The 27822-nt window shown below is 41.3% G+C and overlaps 1 protein-coding gene across 14 annotated transcripts in view; it reads left to right on the forward strand.

Moving 5' to 3' along the window:
- The window catches only part of LOC5578976 (putative uncharacterized protein DDB_G0277255), a 296522-nt gene extending 269878 nt beyond the window's left edge, over positions 1-26644 (forward strand). For 12 of the 14 annotated variants that reach the window (XM_021848810.1, XM_021848811.1, XM_021848808.1 and 9 more), the window contains 2 exons: positions 16903-19416; positions 24707-26644. In XM_021848810.1, coding sequence (XP_021704502.1) covers positions 16903-19416; positions 24707-25046 — 2854 coding nt within the window. In that variant the 3' untranslated portion in view covers positions 25047-26644. The remainder of the gene's footprint in view (positions 1-16902; positions 19417-24706) is intronic. The other 2 variants (XM_021848807.1, XM_021848817.1) reach the window with 1 other exon arrangement.
- The last annotated feature ends 1178 nt before the right edge of the window (positions 26645-27822 follow it).

A 27822-nucleotide genomic window follows, 5' to 3' on the forward strand; every position in this document is an offset into this window, starting at 1 on the left:
TATCGCTTTTGCTGCTTTCACTAAGCTGTAACTCAACACAGTAAAAGATAGCAACCTAATGATGTGGAATAAAACTCGCCATCATCAATCCGGCTGCTTCTATACAATATGATTTGTTATGCTGCTCAATATATATTTAAGAAGCGCTTTGTCGTTAGTTATACAGCGAGCATACAGCAGTATGCTGTAAAACAACAACTTGTGGCGCATCTACTCAGCTTGTTGGATGTAAACATTGCGTTTGACGTTTCGCACCCTTTTACAGCCTGATGAAGTGGTGTAAGCGCGGCTATGGCATCTTTTACGATCATTATAAAATATTGTGTGAACCGTTTTCGATGTAGAACAAAACGGTGTGTTTTCTTTGCCTTTCGATATAGACTGTGGTGGCAACAAGGACAGCGTCGAGACTTGTGGATGCAGAGATCGTGAGTTCGATTCCAAGCGGTGGCAGGTAACGTTGGGAACATTAAATTCAGATACTTATGATATGAATTCCGGAAGCTGTGTGAAACAGCTTGAAAATAATATTTAATCGATAATACAGCGAAGCTGTATAATAATTATTCAACACTTGCGAAATGGTTGAGAAAGCACCTTCCGAAGATGTTACACAGCTACTTGTCATATAACTGTCGAGATAGAGCAATGATCGGTATGAATAAGAGCTGCCAACACAGCTTAAAAGTAGCTGAGTAGATTCGCCAGATTTGTTGGTAAAAGGATCAGCGCCTTTACTCAGCATAAAGCCGTATAAAGAGGGCCTAGAGAATGTTTACATTTGCACTAAATGTTAGTTGGGTTGTCTTCCATCCGAAGACACTTAAAACACTGAATAGACCAGTGGAGCATTTTTAGTTTGAAGAAAAGTTTTCCATTACTCACTTATTAGCACTCATATATACCTATCGATAAGTGAAAGTTGTTTTTTTCCAAATTCATGAGTAAAATCTATGGTCAAGCACAATGTGCTGTACAGATTACCCGGTACTCGGTTTGTCGTACATGAAACAGCAAAAAACTCTCGTTTTGATGATGTTAGACATACAATTGCGTTTATTTCTAAAAATAAAATATAACTTTTTTGTTTATTTTTGTTTTTCATTGGACTTTTCTATAATCAGTGGTGTAATCTTTTATATATCACTTATGTGATAAAAAAAAAATGGTGGTCAGCTATTATAAATAGCGATCAACCACCAATCGCTTGAAATACTTCGGCAATAATTGCCCTTGAACGCTTGATTTCGGTCTTTGACGAGAAAACGGTGTTTAAGATTCCCAATATGTCGCTAGATTCACTGGTACGTTTTGCGCAGAACCTAAAAATTTATTAAAATGAAAGATATTTATATATCAAATATACTAGTTCACTTACTTTCGTTGAGTTTGCGAATTTTCACTGCTTTTGTTTTGCACCTCTTTCAAAAGCTGTCACCGTATAAACGTGGACTGCTGAGTCGAAAAGATTTTATCGAGCATCAAAAGATCCAAAGATTTTCATTCAAAGATGATCAAAGAACCCTAGATGATATCTTCTTATTTGATCCATATCTTGCTCAGATGATCGAAAGATGAGATAAAATGCAATGCCTGATTCGGAGACAATCGTGTTTCGGGCTCTAGACGAAGCTTGCTCAGGATTCTGAGCAAATCCTGTTGAAATTCTGAACAGATCCCATTGAGGATTCTGAACGAATTCTGTTTAGGATTCTGTGCAAATCCTGCATAGGATTTCGAGTAAAACCTCAGGATTCTATGCGAATCTGTTCAGGACTCTGGGCGAATCTGAAAATAATGTTCAGTTTTTGAGAAAAATCTTTTTTAGGATTCTAGACGAATCTCATTGAAGGTCATGAGTGAATCCTGTTTAGGATTGTGTCACTACTTCCAAGAATTCTGAACAAATTATGCTCAATATTGTGAGCAAATTCTGTTTAGGATTTTGGATGAATCCTGTTCTGCTTGCTGAATGAATACTATACAGGATTCTGGGAGAACTCAATTCAAAATTTTGGACGAGCACTGTTCAGGATTCAGAACGAATCTTTATCACGTTTCTCAACGAACCCTGTTCAGGATTTTGAAGAATGCAGATTTGTATATAACAAGTTTGAAATTATGTTGTCAAATTAACTGTCGATAATTCCTACTCTCCTAGCAGTAAAACAACAAAGTGTCCGTTCGATTTTGGCAAAACATCCAAAAATCTCATGTTAACAAAAACGAACTGTGCCAAAATGTATATTTTTAAGAAATTGTTGATAATTAAGACAAACCCCTAACACATTTTGGAAAACCGTATAATTTTGGCACGGTGCCAAAAACTAATGTTGTCTAAATCGAATCAACTGGACATTTCAATCCTAATTTCAAAATTGACACCTTTGAGTAAAAATTAAAAATTAGTCTATAATTAAATAAAGCCTAAATATAAAGAGTATGATTTGGTCCCAGAACTTTTTGTCTGAGTAGTCAATTAATGGCAATAATCAAGTAAAAAAAAATTGGTACAAACCCAAAAATCATATAAACAAAAAAAATAAATTCTAGCGAAATATTTTAAAAGGGTCTAACTTCAAAATGCAATCAAAATCGATCGTCCACTATGCTTACCAAAATCTACGCATATTATCTCTGCATATTATCACGAACACGCAAAACTGGTTTCGGGTTAAATTTTAAAAGGGTCTGTCTGCTCATGAAATACCTGAAAGGGCCTAACTGGGTACAAAAGATCCTTACTGAAAATTGCCATCAGAACCAGATTGGCCGTTTTATAATTTTATTTCTTGTTTCCCAGATATTTTACCGTTATTTTGTGTTTTCTCACATAACGGTTCAATATTATTCAAGAATTGTGCAAATCAACTCAATTATCGATAAAATTGACTAATCGCAAGAGGGCCTAACTGAACTGTCCCGCTTACTTCGTCTCCGTGTTATCATCATTTCGAACGGTGAAAACTTGAATTGGCTGATAGTGTTGAGTCATTTGTCAATGTTGTTTGAATTTTGTTTTATTTTTTTGTTTTCGTGTATATTGAATATGAAGCTATCTAAGCTAAATGAATAGTGAATTTGATGTTAATTGGATGCCAGATTACGTCTAGGAAGAAAAACTGTTTGTAAGGTAGACAGGTGTACACACCTTTACTACAGGAGTTTACTACATTTTAAAGTTTAGCGAAATATGCAATGTTGTGAATATGCTCATCTTTGCAATTCCACCTACACGCAGCGAACTGGACTATCGAATTTCATACATTTTGCCTTACAAAAGATGGACAGATTATCGCAATACGAATGCTTTATGTATCGTTTTAGCATCACTCCATACCAAGGCGTTGATGGGCGCGGGGTGTGCGCGCGAGCCTATCGATCGCAAGGTCCTTGGTTCGATTCCAGGTTGCCGCGGAAACTATTTTTTGTTTTCAAATTTCGGTTTAATAAGGCAAGTTTATGAATTTCAACCCGATTTCTTGTGGCGAATTTTCATAAGGGGTTATCAATAGTCCATTTGCCTGAGTGTACGATTTCGCAAGTGTTCATCCCGTGCTTCTTCTTTTTGGCATTACGTCCTCACAGGGACAGAACCTGCCTCTCAGCTTAATGCTTATGAATACGCCAACAGTTATTAACTGATAGCTTTCTTAGCCAATGTTGCCATTTTCGCATTCGTATATCGTGTATCAGGTACGATAATACTCTCTATGCCCTGAGAAGTCAAGGAAATTGCCATTACGAAAAGATCCTGGACCGATCGGGAATCGAATCCAGACACCCTCAGCATGGCTTTGCTTTGTAGCCGCGGACTCTAACCACTCGGCTAAGGCTCCATACGATGCTATGTTATGCAATGATAATCGCAAAAGGGCCTAACTGATACCATTTTAATTCAAAGGGCAAAACTTCAGGGACCTAACTGGAACTTTACTGAACCAAAAGGGCTCAACTGGTTTGGAGACTCGTAAAAAAGCCAATCTGCAGATGATGTTTTAATTCAATCATTTTAGCGAGTTGTGTTATTCGAGACTTAAAACACAGACAAACAGACGTAACACTGACGAAATTTCCATCGACCACTCATTTAACGATCATTTCAAATTCATTATGTTACAAATCTCACAACCAGAGGCGCGCGCATCGTTTTTATTTGCGTTTGACGTTTCACACTACCGCCATCTACCGGTCTTGTTGCACGAAACACCTTTTCGTGCAACATGCTCACCAGATGATGATGGTGTAAAATGGGCGATGGATTTTGAAGAAATTTGTTCTAAGTGTTACGTCTGTTTGTCTGTGCTTAAAATGTCAGTAGACTATGAGTGTCAAACAAGTATGAAGCTGGTAAAAAAGGGAATGGGTATGAAATAGTACTTATGAATATGGTACTGAATGTTGAAAATTATACTTTCTTCGGTGATGGCTACTATATTACGCATTGATTAGTTGGGAATCTCACCACATGAAGGCGCTAGCTAAAAAAATGGTTTTCTGATTCCCCTAGGCGACTATGATGTTCTGTAACTTACGATGGTTCTAAATTCTGATGATTTGAAATATTGATGTCTTCGGCAAAGTTGCTGATTTGTCTAAAGGCTATACACTACACATTTGCTTAGTTCAACATTCGACAACTAGGAAGGGCTAGTGAGCTACAAATATTTCCAACTCACATTTCTCACGATGTATTACAGCTATAAAGTAGACGTTTTCGGCGAAGTTGTTCGTTAGATTTACTGCCGTGAATCGCAAGTCAGTCCCATCTGCATTTTTGTCAAAATTGATTTGAGTTCAGCTTTCAACATATCTTCCAATACTCTTTCAGCTGCCCTAATGAGATAATAAGATTTGTTCGAAAAAACAGCAAGTCAAATTGGGTCCTAAAATTTTTAATGAAAACTTGTTTTTATTTAATAACACGAAAAAGCATGTTACTGTTACTACTTTAGCAATTTTTCCTGCTCAAATAATGGCTATATCATGTTTAAACTTTAATTTAAAAATTTGGTCCATAAATGAACCTTGACACTTAAGATCATGTTTGACGTTCGCTTAGTCGACAAAAACACCACAAAGGTTTTAGTTCGACCACTGGGGTTGTTCCTATCTGACATTTCGTAAGGGACACGGAAAACAAAATACACCCAAAATTTGAGTTCAAGCCAAAGGATGTGACAAAATCTAAAAAAATTGTTTTTGGGCTTAAACCAACGGAAAACATTATAAAATTGAGTAAACATGTGTTTTTGGCCTAAACTTTAGCGTTTGGCACTAAAATTGGGACAGGGCTTTAGGACCCTATTGTCCCACAATGAAAAGTAACCGCATATCAGTCCCACTATAGATTTCCTCACTGTGTAACACAAAAAATAACCGTGTTTTGATAATCTTTATATTTTTATCAGAAAAATATAGTAGTGAAAAGCAAATTGTGAAAGTTTCATAAGGATTTGAACATGTTAAAATCCTCTGGATTTTTTTGGAGATTCGTATGGAAAACAAGTTTGGAAACTTTACACACCATTTTCTCAATGCCTACTTTTTACAGACGGGACTGACTTGCGATTCACGGCAGTTTAGGACTGTATGCTGCATGCTTGGATAGTTCGGAATTATAAAACTAGGAGGCACTAATGAGCATTGAAAATTTAAAATTTTAATATTGGCTAATGTAGTTTCGACAGGAGGCTGTTGTTTTCGGTAAAGTTGGTATGGTTAGATCAGCGGCTATGTACTGCATTCCCAAAATGTTAAGCATTCCACCGCTAGCAGGTGCTAGTGAGCATCATATATTTTCAACTCATATCTCTTTATGCAAAAAAGCTATTACGCCATTTGATTAGTTCGACTTATATGATATATGAAGTACATTTTCAGAGCTGTCATTTGATGACACACGGAAAACTTATTTATAAAATCAAGTATGCTACAGAAATCTTTGGTATTCGTTTGTGTCACCACAGTTTCATAATGCCAGATCATGGAGAACCCACATATGAACTTGATTTAATTGGATAATGGCGAACGAATATACATTTTTTTCCGAAAGCACCATTCCCAGGGGACCCAGATAGCCGTAGCGGTAAACGCGCAGCTATTCAGCAAGACCAAGCTGAGGGTCGTGGGTTCGAATCCCACCGGTCGAGGATCTTTTCGGGTTGGAAATTTTCTCGACTTCCCAGGGCATAGAGTATCTTCGTACCTGCCACACGATATACACATGCAAAAAATGGTCATTGGGAAAGTAAGCTCTCAGTTAAAAACTGTGGAAGTGCTCATAAGAACACTAAGCTTAGAAGCAGGCTCTGTCCCAGTGGGGACTTAACGCCAGAAAGAAGAAGAATAAGACCATTCTTCAAGATTGAATCAAGAATCTTGAGGCATATGTTTTGATGCTCATAAATGCCAACTAGTAACACCAGGGAATCAAGTTGTCATCAAAAGAGACAAAAAAACAAACAAAAAACAAGCCCGCTCATGTGAGTTTTCAATTTTAATGCTCACTAGCTCCTCCTACTGGCAACATATGGAATCAACAGACAAAGCATTTTGTAGCCATCGATCAAATGAACAACATTGCCAATGACACTAGTATTCTAATATAACTCAAACTTGAGATATATACAGTGGCCTAATTTCATATTCGTACAGGATACTGTTTCCACATCAAGTTAGTAAAAAACTATTAAATGAAGTATTGAGCTACCAATACTTTATCCACATTGAAGGTGGACATCTATTGTTTGTCAATCACAAAATGTTTCCATTTACATTCATCTTTGGTTTAATAGAAAAGTATTGAATTGATGTCTAAAATTCATCCAATTCCATATTCGTACACCTACCAAAATTCATACGCACAACGTTCAAAACTAAATTTAGAAGCTCTATTTGATTACTGAAATGCTTTATTATGATGTTCAGATGTAGTGAAATACATTTGGACAATTTATTAGTGGACATATATGAAATTTAGGTAAATTTATGAGAAATGCCACTTTTCCAATGATTTTTGCTATTAAATCCTATAATTCGAACAATAAAGTTTATTTTTGTCTTTGGGTCCAATCTATAGATTATACTTGTAAGCTCTGATAGAAATTTAGTTGAAATATATATAGTTTACAGAAATCATAAAAAGTTTTTATCCCTTTTGAGTTCAAAAAATTGTTGTGCCATAAGTTCAAAACTCTTCTAAAATGATATTTTTAATCAATGTAAACCCAATTTTCATTCTGAACAACAGGTAAATGTTAATTTTAAAATTGTCTGTAAAAATAATTTGAACTACGAACTTCGTTTTACAATAAAGTACCCTAAACTACGCTGTACATACCTCCACATAATTGATGTCATCGTAATATTCAATTCTCGAAAACTTATTCAAATAGTCTCAAGTCAGAAAAGTAAATAAACTTACTTTATTGATCCTACGTGTTTCGCAGACGAAATTCCACATGTTCCGCACCTACCCAACTAGATTTTTCACTTTTAGAACGTTTAATTTCCGGATTTTTAAAACGACGAAAGTAAGATTTTTAACTTTCGCAACCTAACCACTACTTTCGCCAGTTTTGTCGGGATACTGTCATCTGTGATATCGATAGTTTGTATGCTCATCGAATTTTATCGTAAAATCTGAGCTAAGAATTATTCTAAAAACATAGATAGTATCTAAATACGAAAATCGCGTATCGGGACACTGATATTTGATGGAGGTGTAGTGAGAAATACTCAATTTGCGTATTGTCGAACAATTTTATGATTCAGTTCAGAATCAAGATAGCATCGGTACTGTGATAGTATTCTATTGTTGTCGTCGTCGTAGCACGTGCTGTTATTGTGTACCTATATCAGTGAGTGCCCGAGCAACTGATAGCATCACACAGTGAACAATCGTCGTTTATTTCCCTTTAAACCTCATACCTAGGGGTAGATAGTCGGTGACGGCTATCACACTGGCTGGTGTTTTAGGGGTTTAAGAGACAGCTTGGTGGAGTGGTAAAATTATAATTAGTCTATACTGCATGGTAGGAAACTACATTGCTCTTCTGCTGATCGACTAACTGAAATCGTGGCCCATGGCCACAGGTGGCAGTTATGGGGCACAAGGCCTCCTGGAAGAACTGTTCCTGAGTTTCTGGACCCACAAGACCGATTTGGAGCACTAACTGTCCGATTACTGCAAAAAGCAGGAAACAACGATCTGCCTAATCCCTTTATTGTGGGTCTGTCAATTGAACGAGCTGCTGGGCAAATTGAAAATACCAAATCGGTGAACGATGGCGAAAAGTACATCCTCAGAGTAAGAAACCCTACACAGGTGAAAAGTCTGCTAGCGATGAAAACTTTAACTGACGGTACGATAGTCTCGGTTGTTTACCACCCTACGCTTAATACATGCAAATGCGTCATATCATGCCCAGAATTGCTGAAAATGACTGAGGATGACATTTTGACGGAATTAACAGCACAGAAAGTAACGGAAGTTCGGAGAATCTACCGAAATGTGAACCAAGAGAAGATTAAAACGCCCACATTAATTCTCACACTGTGTAGCACTACGTTTCCTGAGGCTATTAAGGTCGGCCCTCTGTACGTCGGGACCCGTCCTTATTATCCCGGACCCATGCTTTGCTACCATTGTTTTAAGTATGGTCACACAAAATCGCGATGTCCTGGTCCAGCACGGTGTAAGACTTGCTCAGACACAGATCCCAAGGATGATTGTAAGAAGGATGCATATTGCATTAACTGCCAAGGAGGTCATCAACCGAGTGCCAGAAAATGTCCTGTCTATCAAAAAGAGGTTGAAATCATCAAGACTAAGATCGACCACAACCTCTCCTATCCGGAAGCCAGAAGAAGAGTAAATGAAGGTTCGGGCAGTTACGCCAAAATAACTGCGCAGGGTCGAATGATGGAGTCAGATCTCGTCAATGAACTGAAAAAAGTTATTGCTGCGAAAGATGCTCAAATTCAGGCATTAACTCAGCAAATGGAAAAAATGAAAGATTTCATCAAAACTAAACTGGTTATGAATCAAACATCTCTTTCACAACACGATACTCTTTTGTCTCCATGCGAAACTGTGGAAAACATCAACCATCAAGATGAAACTAACAATTCGCCGAACGAAATAACGCCTGGCACCGGTTTGGCCCTCAGCCGGTATATATCGGTCAACAACGGAATGACTACACCACCGAAAGGAGCCCGAAAACCCACTGACAACTCACGAGCAACTCAAAAAAGAATTAATGTCTCCCCGCTGTCCTCTCCTAAGGCCACACCAGCCAAACAAGTGGTATTAGAGGTAGAGCCCTTAAGAAATGACGACGACGCTTTATGGATGATTGAATGTCTCGATGATACTGTTGCTGTCAATCAGAACGCTGTAGCCGACAGTTTTGATCGCCAGACACACTAATTCGATCATGGCCAATACATCCCCATCATCAAATAGCCCAACTTACAATAGATCAATCATCAATAGCAGTTCTTCATCATCCAAGCGGTTTGAGGGAGGGGAATGTAACGTACCCCCCTCACTTCCAGGAAGAGAAGCACTGTCGGTTAGGAAGATAGTCCGGGACGCAATACCCCAACCCGTCGACCTTCAACCTACCACAGTGACCGTCTGTCCCCAGCAATCATCGCATGAAATCAATAACCACACTGCAAACAATCGACCATATCATCATCAAGCATATAATGTCATGGGAACGTACTGTTCAATTCAAATTACCCGATCGAACACCTTATCCGCTGAAGAGTACGACGCAATCTACTGTATAAATCAACAGCCATCCACCAGTAGAGCACCAGATAACCACGTCGCCCGTAAATCGTATGGCTCTAGTAGAGCAAGGCCCCCCATGTCAACCCTGACCCGAGATGTTCCAGATTTTTCTGATGAGCCTCGGGCGGCAGTTGACATGGGTTGCCTAACATCTCAGGCAAGTAGAACTAGTAAAATATCGGAATACGAAAACGATCTCCAAGAAAATATTTTCCAGAACATCTTCGAAAACGCTCAGCAAAACCAGTCATCGAGTGAGCACAGATCAGCCTCTGTGAGTTCCTGTTCATCCTCGACATCAACAAACCAAAATGACTCCAAGAAGATAATCGCTCTGCAGTGGAATATAAGCAGCCTCCCTAAGAATCTTAATGATCTGATTGTCCTAACAAACAAACTGCAACCGATCGTTCTTGCGCTTCAAGAAACCCATGTTAAGCAGACACGCTGCATTGATTCTTGGTTAGGAGGAACCTACAAATGGTATCTTAAGAGTAGACCGATTTCACATCATTCCATCGCACTGGCTGTGAATTCTACAACACCTCATCGTGTAGTCCCTTTGAAAAGTGATTTGCTAGCACTCGCGATTCAATTGTACCAGAACAGCAAACTTACAATTGTGTCAATCTACGTTCCTCCGAGAAATTGTGAAAACTTTGAAAACAAACTTCAGGATCTATTGAACGAGCTCGAACCTCCATTTCTCTTACTAGGCGACTTCAATGCCCACAACATGGCCTGGGGATCACCACAAAATGACAAGAGAGGAAATATCATCGCACAAATGGCAGAAGACAAGGACCTTATTATACTCAATGACGGCAGCAACACATTTTCACGTGGTGTAGCTGAATCTGCTATAGATTTGTCGATATGTTCTAGCGGAGTAGCTAGGAATATTAGTTGGCGTAGGGCTGACGACACGTCCGGCAGTGATCACTATCCAATATTTATCCTGGGAAACGACGCACTTCCTGAAACCACTCGCCGCAAAAAATGGCTGTTTGATTCGGCCGACTGGGAGAGCTACGAAAGTAATCTACTAGCACTCTTCGACCAAGACCCACAGTATTCGATACAACAAATCGCAGAACTTATGAGAAAAGCAGGGAAATCAAGTATACCTATGTCATCGTCTAAAGTGGGACTCAAAGCAACCTACTGGTGGAACCCACAAGTAGAGGAAGCCGTCAAATTGCGGAGGAAAGCACTTCGAAAAATGAAAAGAATCAACTCTCAACATCCCGATAAAGAGCTGTACATAGGAAGATTCCGTGAAGCTCGTCGCACCTGTCGAAAAATAATGGCGGAATCTAAAAGGAAGTCCTGGGAAAGCTTCCTAGACGGAATAAATGCATCCAGCTCTCCAGTTGAACTCTGGCGTCGGATTAACTCTTTGAGCGGAAAGAGGAGAATAAAAGGATTCTCTTTAATGATTGGTGACACTTTTTCAGATAATCCAAGAGAAATTAGCGAAAAACTGGCCCAATATTTTGCCGAAATGTCTGCTACCAACGCATATTCCGAAAGATTTTTGATGGAACGTGAGCGAAATAGGCCCTTCCCGTTCTGTCCTGGCGTAGTTAACCATGATCTTCTTGAAGCTTGCAATTACCGTTTCTCCTTGGATGAACTCGTTTTTGCTCTCGACACGTGTAAAAGCAAATCATGTGGACCCGATGGAATAGGTTATCCAATGATAAAAAAATTACCGAATATCATTAAATGCCAATTATTAGATGGTTATAACAAAATCTGGCAAACTGGCGAATTTCCAGATGATTGGCATTCCAGCATAGTTGTACCTATTCCAAAAGCTGGGCCAAAAAGTTGCCAGCTTCGAGATTTCCGACCTATTAGTTTGACGAGTTGTATGGCAAAACTTATGGAAAGGATGGTAAATAGAAGACTTATGGAATCCCTAGAAAAATCAAAGCTGCTTGATCAACGTCAGTTTGCTTTCCGTAGAGGAAAGGGTGCAGGTGCTTATTTTGCATCAATGGGGGAGGTTCTCGCCCACACAAAAGCCAACAATCTGCATGCTGACATCGCGTGCCTGGACATCTCTAAAGCATATAATCGCGTATGGAGAAAAGGAGTGCTTGAGCAATTGGGAAGATGGGGATATGCTGGAAATGTCCTTAATTTCATCAATGGATTCCTGGCTAATCGAACCTTTCGAGTGGCCATCGGAGGATCACTCTCTTCAACCTTCACTGAGGAAAATGGCGTCCCCCAAGGGTCAGTGCTTGCCGTCTCCCTGTTTTTGATCGTAATGAACTCCGTGTTCCAGCATTTACCATCTGGTGTTCATGTATTTGTATACGCCGATGATATTGTCATCGTTGTCGCTGGACCGAATGCTACTAGAGTAAGAAGGAAAATTCAAAGTGCCATCAAAATGGTATTTGAATGGGCATCTAGAGTAGGCTTCCAGATGTCTACAGAGAAATGTGAAATAACTCATTGTTGTGCTTTTCGTCACAATCCAATGCTGAGGCCAGTGAAGGTGAATGATAATGCAATTCCATTTCGTAAAGCACCCAAAGTTATTGGAGTGTCACTAGATCGCAATCTAAATTTCTGCCAGCACTTCCAAAGAATAAAACAAGAAGTGAAGAGTCGAGTTCAGCTGGTAAAAACGATTAGCAGCAGACACACCTGTAGTAACCGTCATGTACTACAACGTGTTGCAAATGCACTTATCTGCAGCAAATTGTTATATGGCATCGAGATTACTTATTCTGGTTTCGAAAACTTGATTCAAATTCTCGGCCCAGTATATAATTCTTCGATTCGAATGACATCTGGACTCCTTCCAAGTTCCCCTACACTATCTAGCTGTGTTGAAGCCGGACATCTTCCCTTTGACCTCACGATAGCAACAGCTATCGCTACTAGAGCAGTTCGTCTAGCGGAGAAGGCTGGCCTAAACAAATTCAAAGAATTGCTAACAAGTGCTCAAAATCTGTTTCACCGACTAACTAATGCTACATTTCCGCCTGTGTCCCAACTTTGTCGAGTCGGAGACAGAAGATGGGATGTACCTGCTCCACCGATTGACTGGACCATCAAAAAAGCGATTCGAGCTGGCGAAGCGCCGGCCAAAGCGAAAGCAGTCTTCCAGAGTACCATCCACGAAAAGTATCAAGGATACCATCAAATATACACCGACGGTTCTCGCAGAGATAACAAAGTTGGCATTGGAATATACAGCTCCACTGAAGAAATAAACTACCGTCTTCCAGATCAAATGTCTGTATTTTCCGCAGAAGCAGTTGCCCTTAATCTTGCAGCCAAAATGGCGTGTAGACTGAGTGGAAAATCAGTTATTTTTACGGATTCAGCAAGCGTGTTAACGGCGTTGGAAAATCCTAGATCAAAACATCCCTGTGTACAATCACTGGAGGAGTTCAACTCAGGAAACATTGTATTTTGCTGGGTACCAGGGCACAGTGGAATATCTGGAAATGTTAAAGCGGATATGTTAGCTGGGCGGGGTTGTACTGCAAGGCGCTTACGAATCAAAACACCAGGAGATGACATAAAGCACTACATTAAATCATCAATAGATGACACTTTTGCTGCAAGATGGAATGTTGAACGAAATGCGTTCTTAAGGAAGATTAAAAGTTCAACAAAAAAATGGAACGATCAATCGAATCGGAAACACCAAATTAATCTTTCAAGATTACGCGTGGGACATTGCAGATTTTCTCATCCACATGTGTGTGGCGGAAGCAGAGAAGACAGATGCGAATGTGGTGCTAGAACGAACACTGTGGAACACGTACTAGTAAACTGCCCTGTATATGATGACCTACGAAAAAGGTATCACCTGGAGTTATCAATTGGACAAATTCTCGACAACGACCCAGTTGTTGAAGAAAATTTGCTGCTATTTCTTAAAGAATCTGGTTTGTTTAAAAAAATCTAATTTTTATCAAGATAAAATGAATTGTAATTAAGATAGAATGAATTGTATGTAACTAAGCAAAATCAATCTCAAGACGCGAACGACTTAACCAGTTAAAGCGTCTCAAATAAAGACAACTAACTAACTAACTACTTTCGCCGCCCCGATGTATAGAGAAACAAATTGACTTAACCACTAATCAAAACAAAACACTACTTGAGCCGATTTTACACTGGTAGAAAAACGTCGAAAGTAACTGTATGAAACGGCTTATTATTTTGTTATAATTATTTTTGTTGAATATAATAGAAACTACTTAGTTTTTGAACGCGATCTGATTGTATGCAAAATTTGAGCGATGTACATTGCGAAAAAATGTTAAAAAAATGATTCATTTTAAAACAGTTTTAAAAGACAGGTTGTGACTCTTGTTAATTAGTTTTCTCAAAACCGTATGAAAGTTACTTACGTCGATTTGAAAAAGTAATCGAGAATTATCTTTGAAATAATATTCAAATTATATTCAAAATAGCACCCTATTTTGCAATTTATTGATTTTATAAGAAAAATACAAAATAACTTGAATGAGCAGAGAGCATTGATGTACTATTTAATAGAATATATCCTGTTGTTTTCATCATTTAAAAAAATGTTTGTGTTGCGGTTATGGCAATAATATTTATTCTATAAATCTCTAAAATCATGTTTGGTAGTAAAATGTAAATTAAAAATGATAATTACGCAATGTTTTGATAGGAACATCAATCATGGATTGTGTATATACATTTAGGAGCCAAAGATAAAGAAATTGACTAAAATTTTTGGTTTTGGATTTGTTATAAATGTTATATTACCTAAGATTCAAAAGTATAAGTTGTCGATATCCACTCCAAGCTATTCTAAAACTGATTATAATTTCTTGAAACTTGTGCAATATTCGCAGTTATCATTCTTAAGGAAGTGATGTTGAAAAAAATGCAATTTATTGTTCGACTTACCGAATATTTTAGCACAAAAGATGGAAATACTGGTATTTTTCTTAAATTCACTTAAGTTTCAAATATGTCCGCTTTTAAATTTTCCAAATGTATTGTACTGCATCTGAACAACACAACGAAGAGCTTAAGTAATCATCTAGTCCATTAAAAAATAGTTTTGAATGCTGTATATTTCTTTTTTGTTAGGTGTACGAATATGGAATTGGGTCAATTATAGACACAATCTCAATACTTTTCCATTATTTTAAAGATTTAAGCAAATGAATACAGTTTGTCATTGCCAAACAATAGATGACACCTATAACCTTCATTATTGATAAAGTATATCGAAGTCCATGCACCATTTAATAGATTTATACCAACTTGATATGAAAACAGTGCCTCGTACGAAAATGAGATTGAGTGAAATATTCAATTCTCACCAACACCTCCTAGTGGCAGTTTTGAATTAAGCAGGCATGCAGCTTATAGCCCTTGATTCAATGAGCAACTTTGCCGAAGTAATCATTCTTCCCAAATCCTAAGCATCTTGAGATATTGAGCGTCATAATAAATGTGTATGCTTCATATAGTAACATTTTCCAAGCTAGCGCCATCATACGGTGAAGTTGCAAACTAATCAATGAGTACCATGTTGGTCCTTTCCCTAACGCAAATCTTTGCTGAAGAAAGTATAATTTTATATATAACTCTTTCTGAGATATATGCATCCAAATTTCGGAAATTCGCTGTTTTTGGACCTTTATTCACAATATTTCCTCCCGCGATAAACCAGCCCTTTTTCAATTTTCTTATTTTTTTTTTTATTAAAACTCAATTAAATTCGCTTTCTAAAACTGCAGAAAAATCAAAAATCCATTTGTATTTCTCGAAGTAACAGCGATTTGAATTTGGGGTCAATATGACCCCAAGGCACAGACAAAGGGTTACACAATAGCTATATTCAAATGTGGATTAAGATGTAATAGGTGTCTAGACAAATGAACATTTTTGATAAAACAAAATTCTGTTAAACTCCAAACTGAGTATCATAATGATGGGGATGTATCGAATTACAGTCAACTCTCCATAACTCGATATTGAAGGGACCATCGAGTTAGGGACTTTTATTATCGTTTTGTTTCAGATTGTGTACAGTGGAGTTTTCTTAAAGTTTTTACCTGTAATAGAACTAAAGGTTATAAAAAGCTGCAAAGAAAGATTTGAAACGAAGCGACATAACATATGCTTGTAATATAATCTCCTAAAGAAACTTTTGTGCAGCTATCAATCCACCTATGCGTGTTTGTGTGACCTCTTGATCCCCACTAACCACCTCGCTTCGGATCGAACTAACAACACCCGTATACGATTCCCGTTTGCGTCCTTTTTCCTTCCAGTGATGCATCCTTTTTCACTCCCACCAATCAACCCAATCAAGTTCAAGCCCTAGCCAAGCGTTCTTCTCTGAGTTGTACGGCCACCACCAGTCAGGGGGACTCCAGCGAGCTGTCCTCGCTCCGTACCGTGCCCAGTTTCGACACGTACGAAGAGTTCTTCTACTACTACGAGAAACAGGACCGACGGAGAGGCGCCAAAGAGTTCGATGACTACGGAGGTGGCGATAGTTTCCAAGAGGAAGAAGAACTGGAAATTCCCTTTACCAATACAATCCGAATGCCGAGGATTCGAGAAGACAAGTCGGGAGCACGTGGTCCCAAACGGGGTGGCCGGAGCGATTTCGATGAAGAGAACTTCATTCCTCCTTTCTACGACTCCAATCAGTTGCGAACCCTTGCAACCAGTTCAGGGGGCGGTGGTGGTGGTGGTTATTCTGGTCAATACGGTGAAGGTCCGTCCTCTCGCAAGAAAGGTTCGCGTATACCGAAGAAAGTCGCTAGAGATAGAAGTCTGCACCGTATTCACGAGTTAGGCCATCAGCTGCAGCAGGACGAACTCAAATCCTGTGCCAGGGATGGTGGTAGTGGTAGTGGTGCTGGTCAACAGCCAGAGATGCTTTCTAGACGATTCCGTATGGAGCGGGTAGAGTGCTTTGACTTGGCACGCGATCGGAACGAAATCATCCAGTACCATAACCAAGATAGCACGTAAATAATTTGAACGTTTTTCATAAGTGTTTTCTCTTTTTTCTTTTCTCTTCCTTTTCTGTCTTTTTCTTTCTTGAATTTTACTTGCAGTGGGTTTTCCCCCGAAAGGTATGATCCTTTTCTGTCTGCCAAGAGGCAACTGGAGGAGCTATTCTCGCCATCTTCCAGCCACAATGCCTCGGCTTCACGCCAACAGCAGAACGCACAGACTCCGACATCCAACACTATGAGCAAATCCGTTGTGACTCCGACAAGCAAGACTTCACCGGTTAACAACTCGAACTTCAGACGAGCCTCATCCCTTCGAATGCCCCGAAAGGTGTCGCGACCAATGTACATAGAGAAAGCCAAATCCAACATCCAGAAGGGCATCACAGATGACGGACCGGTTTCTCCAAACTTCTTGAAGTCCTCCGAGTATGACGAGATCCCCATCAAATCGGCCTTCAATGCACTGCAAATGGCGGAGAAACCCAAAATGCGGGAATCCAACACGGTACGGAAGAATCTCAAACTAGACATCAAAGATCCGAACATGCCGGCCATGGACGTTCCACTGTCGAAGACAGACTCCCTGGCCGTATTCTTGAAATACGAACACGAACTTACTCTGGCGGCGATGAGTGAGAAAGACATGAAAGATAAAAGTAACAGCTTGAGTAAACGGTCTTTGTCGCTGGGTGGACACGAGAGAAAGGAGTCAATGCTCTACGGAGGAGTTACTGGCCACGGTATTAAAGCTGATCAATCGCCTCAAGATGAAAAAGACAAAACGGACAAAATCCTTCAAGACATCCAACCATTCAAGAAGCTTCAGCAAAAGCTTATTCCGATTAAGTTAGAGCCTATTAACATAACCTATAGTAACAATAGCAGCGCTCAGAAGACTAATATCAGTAGCAACAGTGGTACCAAGAATAACACTAACAGTAAAATTAGTAACAATATCAGCAGTACCAACATTAGCACCAACAAACCAACTGTAATATCGCTGGATGCAATTCTCGGTAAGAAACCCAAACCACCTCAACAGGAGGAGAAAGAGAACCGCAAAGATCCGAATTACATCGATCCGAAGCTAATCAACAAGTGCGACAACCTCCCAATCACATCTACCAAATTACCGTCCTCCGAATCGGAGTGTAGTGCGAGCACGATTGAAATTTCAAAGAAACCAACCGATTCGAATCGGTTAGCCGAATCTTCCAACAGTTCTCCGGAGAAATCTGGTGGTGGCGGTGATCAAAAACCTGTGTCCAATGTTCTTACAGACGAGAACGGTGTAAAAGACGATTCCTACGATAAACGGCCTGGGTTGATAAGACAGAATGGTACAGCTAGTTGTACTAGCAGCAGTAGTAACGCCAGTAGGGACAGCAGTCGCGAAGAAAGTCCCGTGGAACAACAGCTACGCACCCCATTGACACGAAACCAAAGTCATCTTGAGGATATCAAACCTCAAACGCCAGACTCCGGACTGGAACGGACCACCCCGAAACCATCGACGCCTATTCCAGTCCAAAAGAAACCCGAAAGGCCGCCCTTACCTTCGTTCGACGACTTTGACTTTGACGAATTCATTTCCTCATTCGAAGACGAAAGACGATCATTCAAAAATGCCCTCTACTCTCGTAATACCAACCCTAACTGCAACTCCAGTAGTAATAGTACCAATTTCGTTAAGCATACCCTCAACAGTAGTCTATTGGATAACAGTGTGAAGAGTGTGACTAGTTTGAACAGTAGCATTAGTAATACCAGTAGTCCTAGTCATTTCAACCCTCCCAATAGCAATCCCCACTACAATCCTCTCAATACCACCAATGGTAGATCTGAAGAGAAACAGACATCGACGACTCTGCAACAGAAGGAACCGCCCCAGGTGCCACGACGGCGCCATATCGGAGAGCCTCTGCAGCCCCCGTCGCACAGCACGATCCGCAATCTTCCCAGCCTCCAGGGCCACAACGTACCAAAACCGGCGGAGCCAACACCGCAAGATATGAAGTCGCCAAAACCCTACGGAACACCTAACGACTACATCAATAACAATATCAAAAGCCCCAGCTCGCTAACTCGGGACACGCCATCAGCGTCACGCCTCGGCAGTGGTAATCCATTTAACCTTCACCATCAGCCATACCAACATCAACATCAGCAGCCATCAACACCGAACAACAACACGATTTCAACACACCTGGTCCCACAGCCATACACAACCACCAATTCGCCACTGCTAGACTATCGCAGCACCAGCAATAGCCGACATCAGTCTCCGCTCTTGTCGTCGCCGGCCACGGCCACCACTACCAATGGCACTGGCAGTGGTATTGGTGGACCCGTCGCCGGCACTGGCAATGGCAGTGGCGGTATCAGTTTCGACGATCTCTCTCCGACAGAGCGGGACCTGATGAAGAGCGTCCAGGAGCTGGACCGGATGTGCGAATCGTCCTCGTCGATGTATCCGGCCGACTCGGACGAGATGTCCAGCGTTGAGGGGTACCCGTTGAGTAATTCTTCGCGAGGCGATGGTGCAAGCGGCCGGAACTACCGGGGACCTTCGGCCGAAGGTTCGAAGTTCAGCGCCGATTCCGCTTACGGCAGGTGGGTACTTAATTTTTAATAACTAAGTTCATGCGAAATGGGCTTTGCTCGGAGGGTTTGTGTTTCTAATAGTTGTTCACATTTATACTGACGGGCCAGTCCTAGTTTCCAAGGCTTCATCCATTCCTCAACTATGGAAATAGAGTGCGCTGCTGTCAACTCTACTTCCTCCATCGATTCACCATAGACGATTGGGGTGATATCGTCGGCGAAGCCAACAATCTTAACACTCGTCGGAAGGGGCAGCCTCAGTACGTCATCGTACATCGCCTTCCATAACATCGGGCCCAGAATTGAACCTTGAGGTACTCCCGCAGTAATTCGAACGCTTTTCTGCCCCTCCTCTGTGTCATACAGTAGAATCCTACCATCAAAATAGCTACCTAGAAGCTTACACAACTGCACCGGTACCTTGAGGCGGTGAAGTGCGTGTGCTATTGCTTCCCAGCTTGCGCTGTTGAACGCATTCTTCACATCCAGAGCGACAACCGCGCAGTAACGGATGCCGCTCCTTTTATGCGCGATTGCCACCTCAGCTGTCTGAACGACCGACTGGATAACATCCAGAGTAGATTCACCTTTCCTGAATCCATACCCGGGTAGAGATGAATAACAAAATAATGGTAAAATAAGAACAAATTTTGCAATCATATCTACTTTAACCATTATTATGTTATTAATATATGACATTAAATATCTCATCAATAGCAAAACATTCTTCTTCTTCTTGGCATTAACGTCCCCACTGGGACATAGCCGGCTACTCAGCGTAGTGTTCTTATGAGCACTTCCACAGTTATTAACTGAGAGCTTTCTTTGCCTAAGTTGCCATTTTCGCATTCGTATATCGTGTGGCAGGTACGATGATACTCTATGCCCAGGGAAGTCAAGGAAATTTCCATTACGAAAAGATCCTGGACCGACCGGGATTCGAACCCAGACACCTTCAGCATGGCTTTGCTTTGTAGCCGCGGACTCTAACCACTCGGCTAAGGAAGGCCCCAGCAAAACATACAATCATAGCAAAATTTATCATTGATATGTTATTCTTGAAAGTCATGGTATAATTAATCAATAACAAAATATACTATCATGGTAAAATTTGTTATTTGTGCAAAAAATACTAAAAAACATTAAATATCTAAAGAATAACAAACATCGCGATCACAGTAAAATATGTCATTATTTTGATATTTGAAAACATTATTTGAATAATTCATGAGAACAAACCAATATTAATTTTTACCATAATAGCTCATTTTACTATTCGTATGATATTCATTAAAGATTCAAAAAACAAAAGTTTTTTAGCAGAAAAGCAAAAAATTTATTTTTCAATAATGCTCAATTAAGATATTAAAGTCAAAGAACTAAAATTACCATTATTTTGATCTACTTGTGAATAGCTTATTTAGTTATTATTTTGTTATCAATATCTAAATAATTACATATTTTGTTATTTACGATTGCCTGTATTTTTGCTATTATTTTGTTATTATAATGGCAAAATATGTTATTATTTAGTTTTTATGCCATACATTATCTTGATAAAGCCTCGCCAACAATAATTCGCCAATTCACTCGGTTCATGGCCGCTTCTCTCCATCCTCGACTGTGACCCACGCTCTCCAGGTCCTGGTGCACCTGGTGAATCCACCTAGCTCGCTGCGCCCCACGCCTTCTTGTTTCGACCGGATTCGTAGCGAACACCATCTTTACAGGGTTGCTGTCCGGCATTCTTGCAACATGCCCTGCCCAGCGTATCCTTCCAGCTTTAGCTACCTTCACGATACTGGGTTCGCCGTAGAGTTGAGCGAGCTCGTGGTTCATCCTTCGCCGCCACACGCCGTTCTTCTGTACGCCGCCGAAGATCGTCCTTAGCACTCGGCGTTCGAAAACCCCAAGAGCATGCAAGTCCTCCTCGAGCATAGTCCACGTCTCATGCCCGTAGAGGACTACCGGTCTTATGAGCGTTTTGTACATCGTACATTTGGTGCGAGGGTGAATCTTTCTTGACCGCAGTTTCTTCTGGAGCCCATAGCAGGTACGACTTCCGCTGATGATGCGCCTTCGTATTTCCTGACTAACATTGTTGTCAGCCGTCAACTCATCCACCACCTCGAAGGTATCTCCGTCTATCGTAACACTGCTTCCTAGGCGGGTCCTGTCGCGCTCAGTTCCGCCAACCAGCATGTACTTTGTTTTCGACGCATTCACCATTAGCCCAACTCTCGTTGCTTCAAGTTTTAGGCGGGTGAACAAATCTGCCACCGTTTCAAATTTTCTCCCAATAATATCCATGTCGTCCGCGAAGCAAACAAATTGTCCGGATCTCGTGAAAATCGTGCCTCGACTGTTATGTCCGGCTCTCCGCATAACACCTTCAAGCGCAATATTGAACAACAGGCACGAAAGTCCATCGCCCTGTCGTAGTCCCCGCCGAGACTCGAACGAACTGGAGTGTTCGCCCGAGATCTTCACGCATTTTTGCACACCGTTCATCGTTGCTCTAATCAATCTTGTGAGCTTCCCGGGAAAGCTGTTCTCGTCCATGATTTTCCATAGCTCTACACGGTCGATACTATCGTATGCCGCCGTCGAAGAAACCTGCTTGATAACTTCCCACGAACTCGTTCGCTATAGGTAATAGACGGCGGAAGAGAATCTGGGATAGCACTTTGTAGGCGGCGTTTAGGATGGTGATTGCACGATAATTTTCACACTCCAGTTTGTCGCCCTTTTTGTAGATAGGGTATATAACGCCTTGCTTCCACTCCTCCGGTAGTTGTTCCGTTTCCCAGATTCTGACTATCAGCCGATGCAGACAAGCGGCCAACCTGTCCGGGCCCATCTTGATGAGTTCGGCTCCGATACTATCCTTGCCAGCGGCCTTGTTGTTCTTGAGCTGTTGAATGGCATCCTTAACTTCCCCCATTGTGGGAGCTGGTTGGTTTCCGCTGTCCGCTGTGCTGACGTAGCCATCGCCTTCGTTGTCCTGACCTTCTGCGCCTGTGTTCTCTGCGCCATTCAGGTGTTTATCGTAGTGCTGCTTCCACCTTTCGATCACCTCGCGTCCGTCCGTCAAGATGCTCCCATCCTTATCCCGGCACATCTCAGCTCGCGGCACGAAGCCTTTGTGGGATGTGTTGAGCTTCTGATAGAACTTCCGCGTTTCTTGAGAATGGTACAGCAACTCCATCTCTTGGCATTCCACCTCTTCCAGGCGGCGCTTTTTGTCCCGGAATAGGCGGGTTTGCTGTTTCCGCTTTAGTCTGTATCGTTCCACGTTTTGCCGCGTACCATGCTGGAGCATTGCAGCTCCAATAGCTGCTTTGACTGTCCTCCAGCAGTCCTCAAGGGGGGCCCTATCGAGCTCGCCCTCATCCGGCAACGCTGCCTCAAGATGCTGCGCGTACGCATTGGCGACATCCGGTTGTTTCAGCCGCTCGAGATTGTACCGGGGCGGGCGTCGGTACCGTACATCATTGATGACGGATAGTTTTGGGCGCAGTTTCACCAACACCAGGTAGTGGTCGGTGTCAATGTTAGCGCCACGATAGGTTCTGACGTCGGTTATGTCGGAGAAGTGCCGTCCATCGATCAAAACGTGGTCGATTTGCGATTCTGTCTGCTGAGATGATCTCCAGGTGTACCGATACAGGAGGCTGTGCTGGAAATAGGTGCTACGAATGGCCATATTCTTGGAGGCGGCAAAATCAATTAGTCGTAGGCCGCTTTCGTTCGTCAGCCGGTGGGCGCTGAACTTTCCAATCGTCGGTCTGAACTCCTCCTCCTGGCCAACCTGAGCGTTCAAATCTCCTATGATGATCTTGACGTCGTGGCTTGGGCAGCGGTCGTATTCGCATTCGAGCTGCGCGTAAAATGCGTCCTTGTCATCATCAATGCTTCCGGAGTGTGGGCTATGCACGTTGATTATGCTTAAGTTAAAGAATCGGCCTTTGATTCTTAACTTGCACATTCGTTCATTGATCGGCCACCACCCGATCACGCGCCTTTGCCTCTCACCCATCACTATGAAAGCTGTTCCCAGCTCGCGTGTGTTGCCGCAGCTCTGGTAGATGGTATGATTACCTCTAAACGTTCGCACCAATGCTCCTGTCCAGCACACTTCCTGCAGTGCTACGATGTCGAAACCGCGGGTCTTCACTACATCGGAGAGTATGCGAGTACTTCCAATGAAGTTGAGAGATTTGCAGTTCCACGTACCGAGTTTCCAATCGCTAGTCCTTTTTCGTCGCTGTGGTCTTTGCCGATTGTTCCGGTCCGTATTCTCTCGTTGACGTTCCTGTGCTGATGTGTTTTTACGGTTGGCTTGCAGGGCCTGACACCAGCCCCCTAGATTCCCGGAGGACCATTCCCCCTAAATGTTCGGAGGGCCATAGTGCGCAGTTTAGCTTAGAGTCCTTCTCTGGCACTCGGATGATGATCAGCCACCCCTGACATGGGGAACAGACGCTGTTGTGAGCCGCTCCTAACATGGAGTACAGACGCTCCAGGTTTGCAAAGGCAAAAGCAAAAGCAAACCCCCCCCTTTCCTGTCAGCATACGACCAAAGTTCCCACCGGGGGTTGGTTACCCGATCTTCCCCAAGGTTACTCGTACCCCGGCCAGTACCACGAGGAGGTAGGGATAGGAGTTGCTGGGCAAGAGGCTAAGGACCGCACAAAGGGGTTTATTGTATTCCTGCAGGTACGCGAGGTACCAATGGTACGCCATGCCCAGTCATTTACCGCGCCAGGCCGCACCTTAAGTATACGTTATTAGTCTGTTGAGAAGCAACCTCTGCAACAACTTACCCATCGTATCTAGTCGACAGAAAGGTCTATACACCGACGGGTCACCTGATGGTTTCCCCGCGTTTGGTAGTAGTACCAATTTCTGTTGCTTCCTTACATCCGAAAAGATTCCTTGATTGCGGTTCTGAACATGGGGGAGGAAGGGTATCTAAGCAGGTGAGACATTGCATGTGCTAGGTATTGGAAAAAGCGTAACAGAGGAGGGAGTGGAGGTCTAGAAACCCCAAAAAACGCCTAATGTCATATTTGAATCGTAAAATTTTTAATATTATTCTGATTTGTGATCAACCGTTAGAAGACAAACCATCCGTGTCAACTGTCCTGAAATACATCATTCTTCAGGCACGATCTCACGTAATCCACCAAACATTCCGCTCCAATAATTCTCTAATGCCTCTAATTAGTCTTATTGACCGCCATCACTGCCCTAACTAACCCCAACTCGTTTCGAACAAAAAAAAACTATCGTCCAGCAGCTTGTCCCGACAGTCTCCTCCGGAGCAGCAACAACAACATCACACGATCCGCCGGGCGTACGGCCATCACCGAGGTGGCAACAAGTCGTCGTCCAGCAACGCCGCTAGTCAACCGGATACGTTCGACAACTCGAGTGGATCCGAATCCTCCCTGCCACCGATAATGGCCACCACCGCGCTTAAAACGCAAAAGGCGGAACTGCATGTCGCCACCAAGTCCGCCACCACCACCCAGCAGCAAATGTCCAAATTCTGCCACGAGTGTGGCTCCCGCTTTATGATCGATACGGCCAAATTCTGCATGGAGTGTGGCATCCGGAGGATAATGATAGACTAAAGAGTTTCTTTTTTTGTTTTATAAGTTCTTTAAGTTAATCGAAAGCGCACCTTCTATTATTTGTTCGTTGATTTGAGCAGATGGCATTGTTAGGATCGTGAGAGAGCTAAATTAAAATTCTAGTGGCATACATAATTTTCCCCCCGATTAACAATGATAATCCTGTTTTGTATTTTTAATACATAATTGTAACTGTTGAAAACTCACTTTTTATATTTAGTTCTTTTGAGTTACCATCTGAACAATCTGGATTATATCTTTCTAACACAAACCAATTTAAAATGGAAAAACAGCACATACACACAATGATTAACAAAGACTGAATCTGCAAGCATACAAATGAAAGCCTTAAACCAATCACCATTTTGGCCTTATTTATGATAGGCTATAAATTTCAAACGCAATGATGCCCATGATCGCATAGTTGACGTAAGCAGCACAAGTAGTTTTGGCCATATTTTCGTTAGTTTAACTAAGGCAAATATCTAGTGAAGGTGACAACTACTGAATGTAGAAATATGTGGAAATACAACAAATCTGTTTTTTTTTTACATAGAACTATATACTGAAATTATCACCAGAGTTACGTCAACTATGTGTTTATGGACAGGAACCTGAGGATTACATTACGTTTGTAACTTTGTTTCATACAGTGAAATTCGTGTTGAGATGTATACTAACTTGAGCATGCTTGAAAAAAAAATCACTGCTTTGATAAGTGTTCAAGCGTGTGCCAGAATAAGGGAGTTAGTAACACGATCGATTTCTCTTCCGTCAATAGAAGTGACAAGATGCAAGTTTGATAAAAAAGTTTCACCATAGAACGCTATGTCAAATGATACCTAACTTGTATCTTGTCACCTTTATTCATGGAAGAGAGGATCGATGAAGATAAATCAATCATGTTACTTATGCCTTTATTCTAACGCATGCTTGACTTGTTCAACACTGAGTCAAAAAGTATCAAAATTCTCCACCAAAATCATAAGTCAAACTTACAAGTTGTTCCAAGCTGATCATGTTAATAGAAAATCGGTTTACAACAACCAAGTTGATTAGCATCTCAATACGCTTGTCACTGTATCTCACTGTAACACTATTTCTTAAAACACCCAAAAGCACCGCAATTTGCTTTAGTCACTTCAATTAAGACAAAATAGCACACAGTTTAGTTTTCTGTACTGCAGATAGTAACATAAAGTTTGCCGCAAACTTCCCATACTCTAACAAAAAGGAAACAAAAAGCAATTCTAATAAATTGCTTGGGAATTGCTTTCCTTCTATAAAATTATTTATAATTAGGTATTTATGTAGGCGGCGCAAAGTTGAACGATTGAACAAAAAAAACGATCAAAACGACAGTTATACTGTGAGTAAGCGAAAGGTCGATGAAGAAGTTACGCTTGATTTTTCTCGAGTTACGAATTACAATGTGAACGATTAATTTGGGAAGCGAAGTAATACATGAATTGTTTGTAGGGACCCCAATAGTAGGATACACACTTGTGAAATAACGTTAGTTATGGAAATCCAGTGTTTAACAACGCATTTTAACAATTTAACAAAAGCCAATACACAAACGGAGAATATGATGTATAGATAGAATTTTGTTTTCAATATTAGATATATCCGAAATCCTTAAGATAATATGGGGACACTGTGGATAGATAGACGCTCTAAACTTAACTGATGTCGCAAGACTTATGAATCATCATAACTAGTAAAATTCTTAGTACCTACCTTGATACCTTGATGGATACAGCGTAGCGTCATGCCATTGCCGGGCGTATTGTAGAGCTCCATCTTCGTCGGTTTTGGGCGAAACTTCTCCAGTTGCCCCGAACGTTTAAGTTCGTCAGGTCCTCTTCCACTGCGTACAGCAAGCGTATTTGTGGTCTTCCCCGAAGCCATCGACCTTTACCTGGTTCCCTGCTGAATATTATTTTCGCCATTCTTTTTTCCGACATTCGCACTAAATGACCAGCCCACTGAAGTCTGCCGTATTTTACACGCTTGATAATATATTTTTTGCAATTCCGCATTATATGAGCCTACTTTTCATGAATAGTATGGGTAGCATAACATCCTACTTTTCCTTACAAAACAAACAGTGCTGAAAAGTGCTACTTTTCAGCACTCAAAACGGTGCTGAAAAGTAGCACTTTTCAGTACTATTTTGGTGGCAGTAAATTAGTTATCGGTGGCTCTTCATACGCAATTCATCGAATTACTCTGTGGTTCTCAATTACTTTGTCTACAAGACAACGATTTTATATCCATTGGGTGATCCGTATCCGTTGGTGAGCCATACCGACACGGAATCGGTTCGTCCAGTGAATGTAGAGGCGGTTGGTGAGCCAGAAAAGAAAACTGCCCGGAACTTCGTGTTCCCCCACGGTTTAGGTAGGAAGTTTGACGCATGGTAAATAACTGTACCTACAACACAAACGAAAACTGCAAGCGGCGTTTTGCTTGGTCCGTTCACGAATTAACAATCAAGATCCTTTTGAGTTTGAGTGAAGTGAAAAAATAATTGTGACATTCATGTTTATGATCATAGATACTAGTGCATCACCGCCTACCTGATTGAAAATACCAAGTCGCTGCTACACATGGCTGTCCATGTGGATTCTCTTTTAAATTTTGATTGTGCTCCAAGAAATAATCCAACTGAAACGACATGTTTCGTAATTGCAAAAAATGTTGTATGCAACTCGTTGCATAAATAACTAGGGTAAATGATGGCTTCGGCACCCTGAGGGTATTTTCGGCAACA

Source organism: Aedes aegypti, chromosome 3 (assembly GCF_002204515.2).
Source record: "Aedes aegypti strain LVP_AGWG chromosome 3, AaegL5.0 Primary Assembly, whole genome shotgun sequence".
Lineage (NCBI taxonomy): Eukaryota > Metazoa > Arthropoda > Insecta > Diptera > Culicidae > Aedes > Aedes aegypti.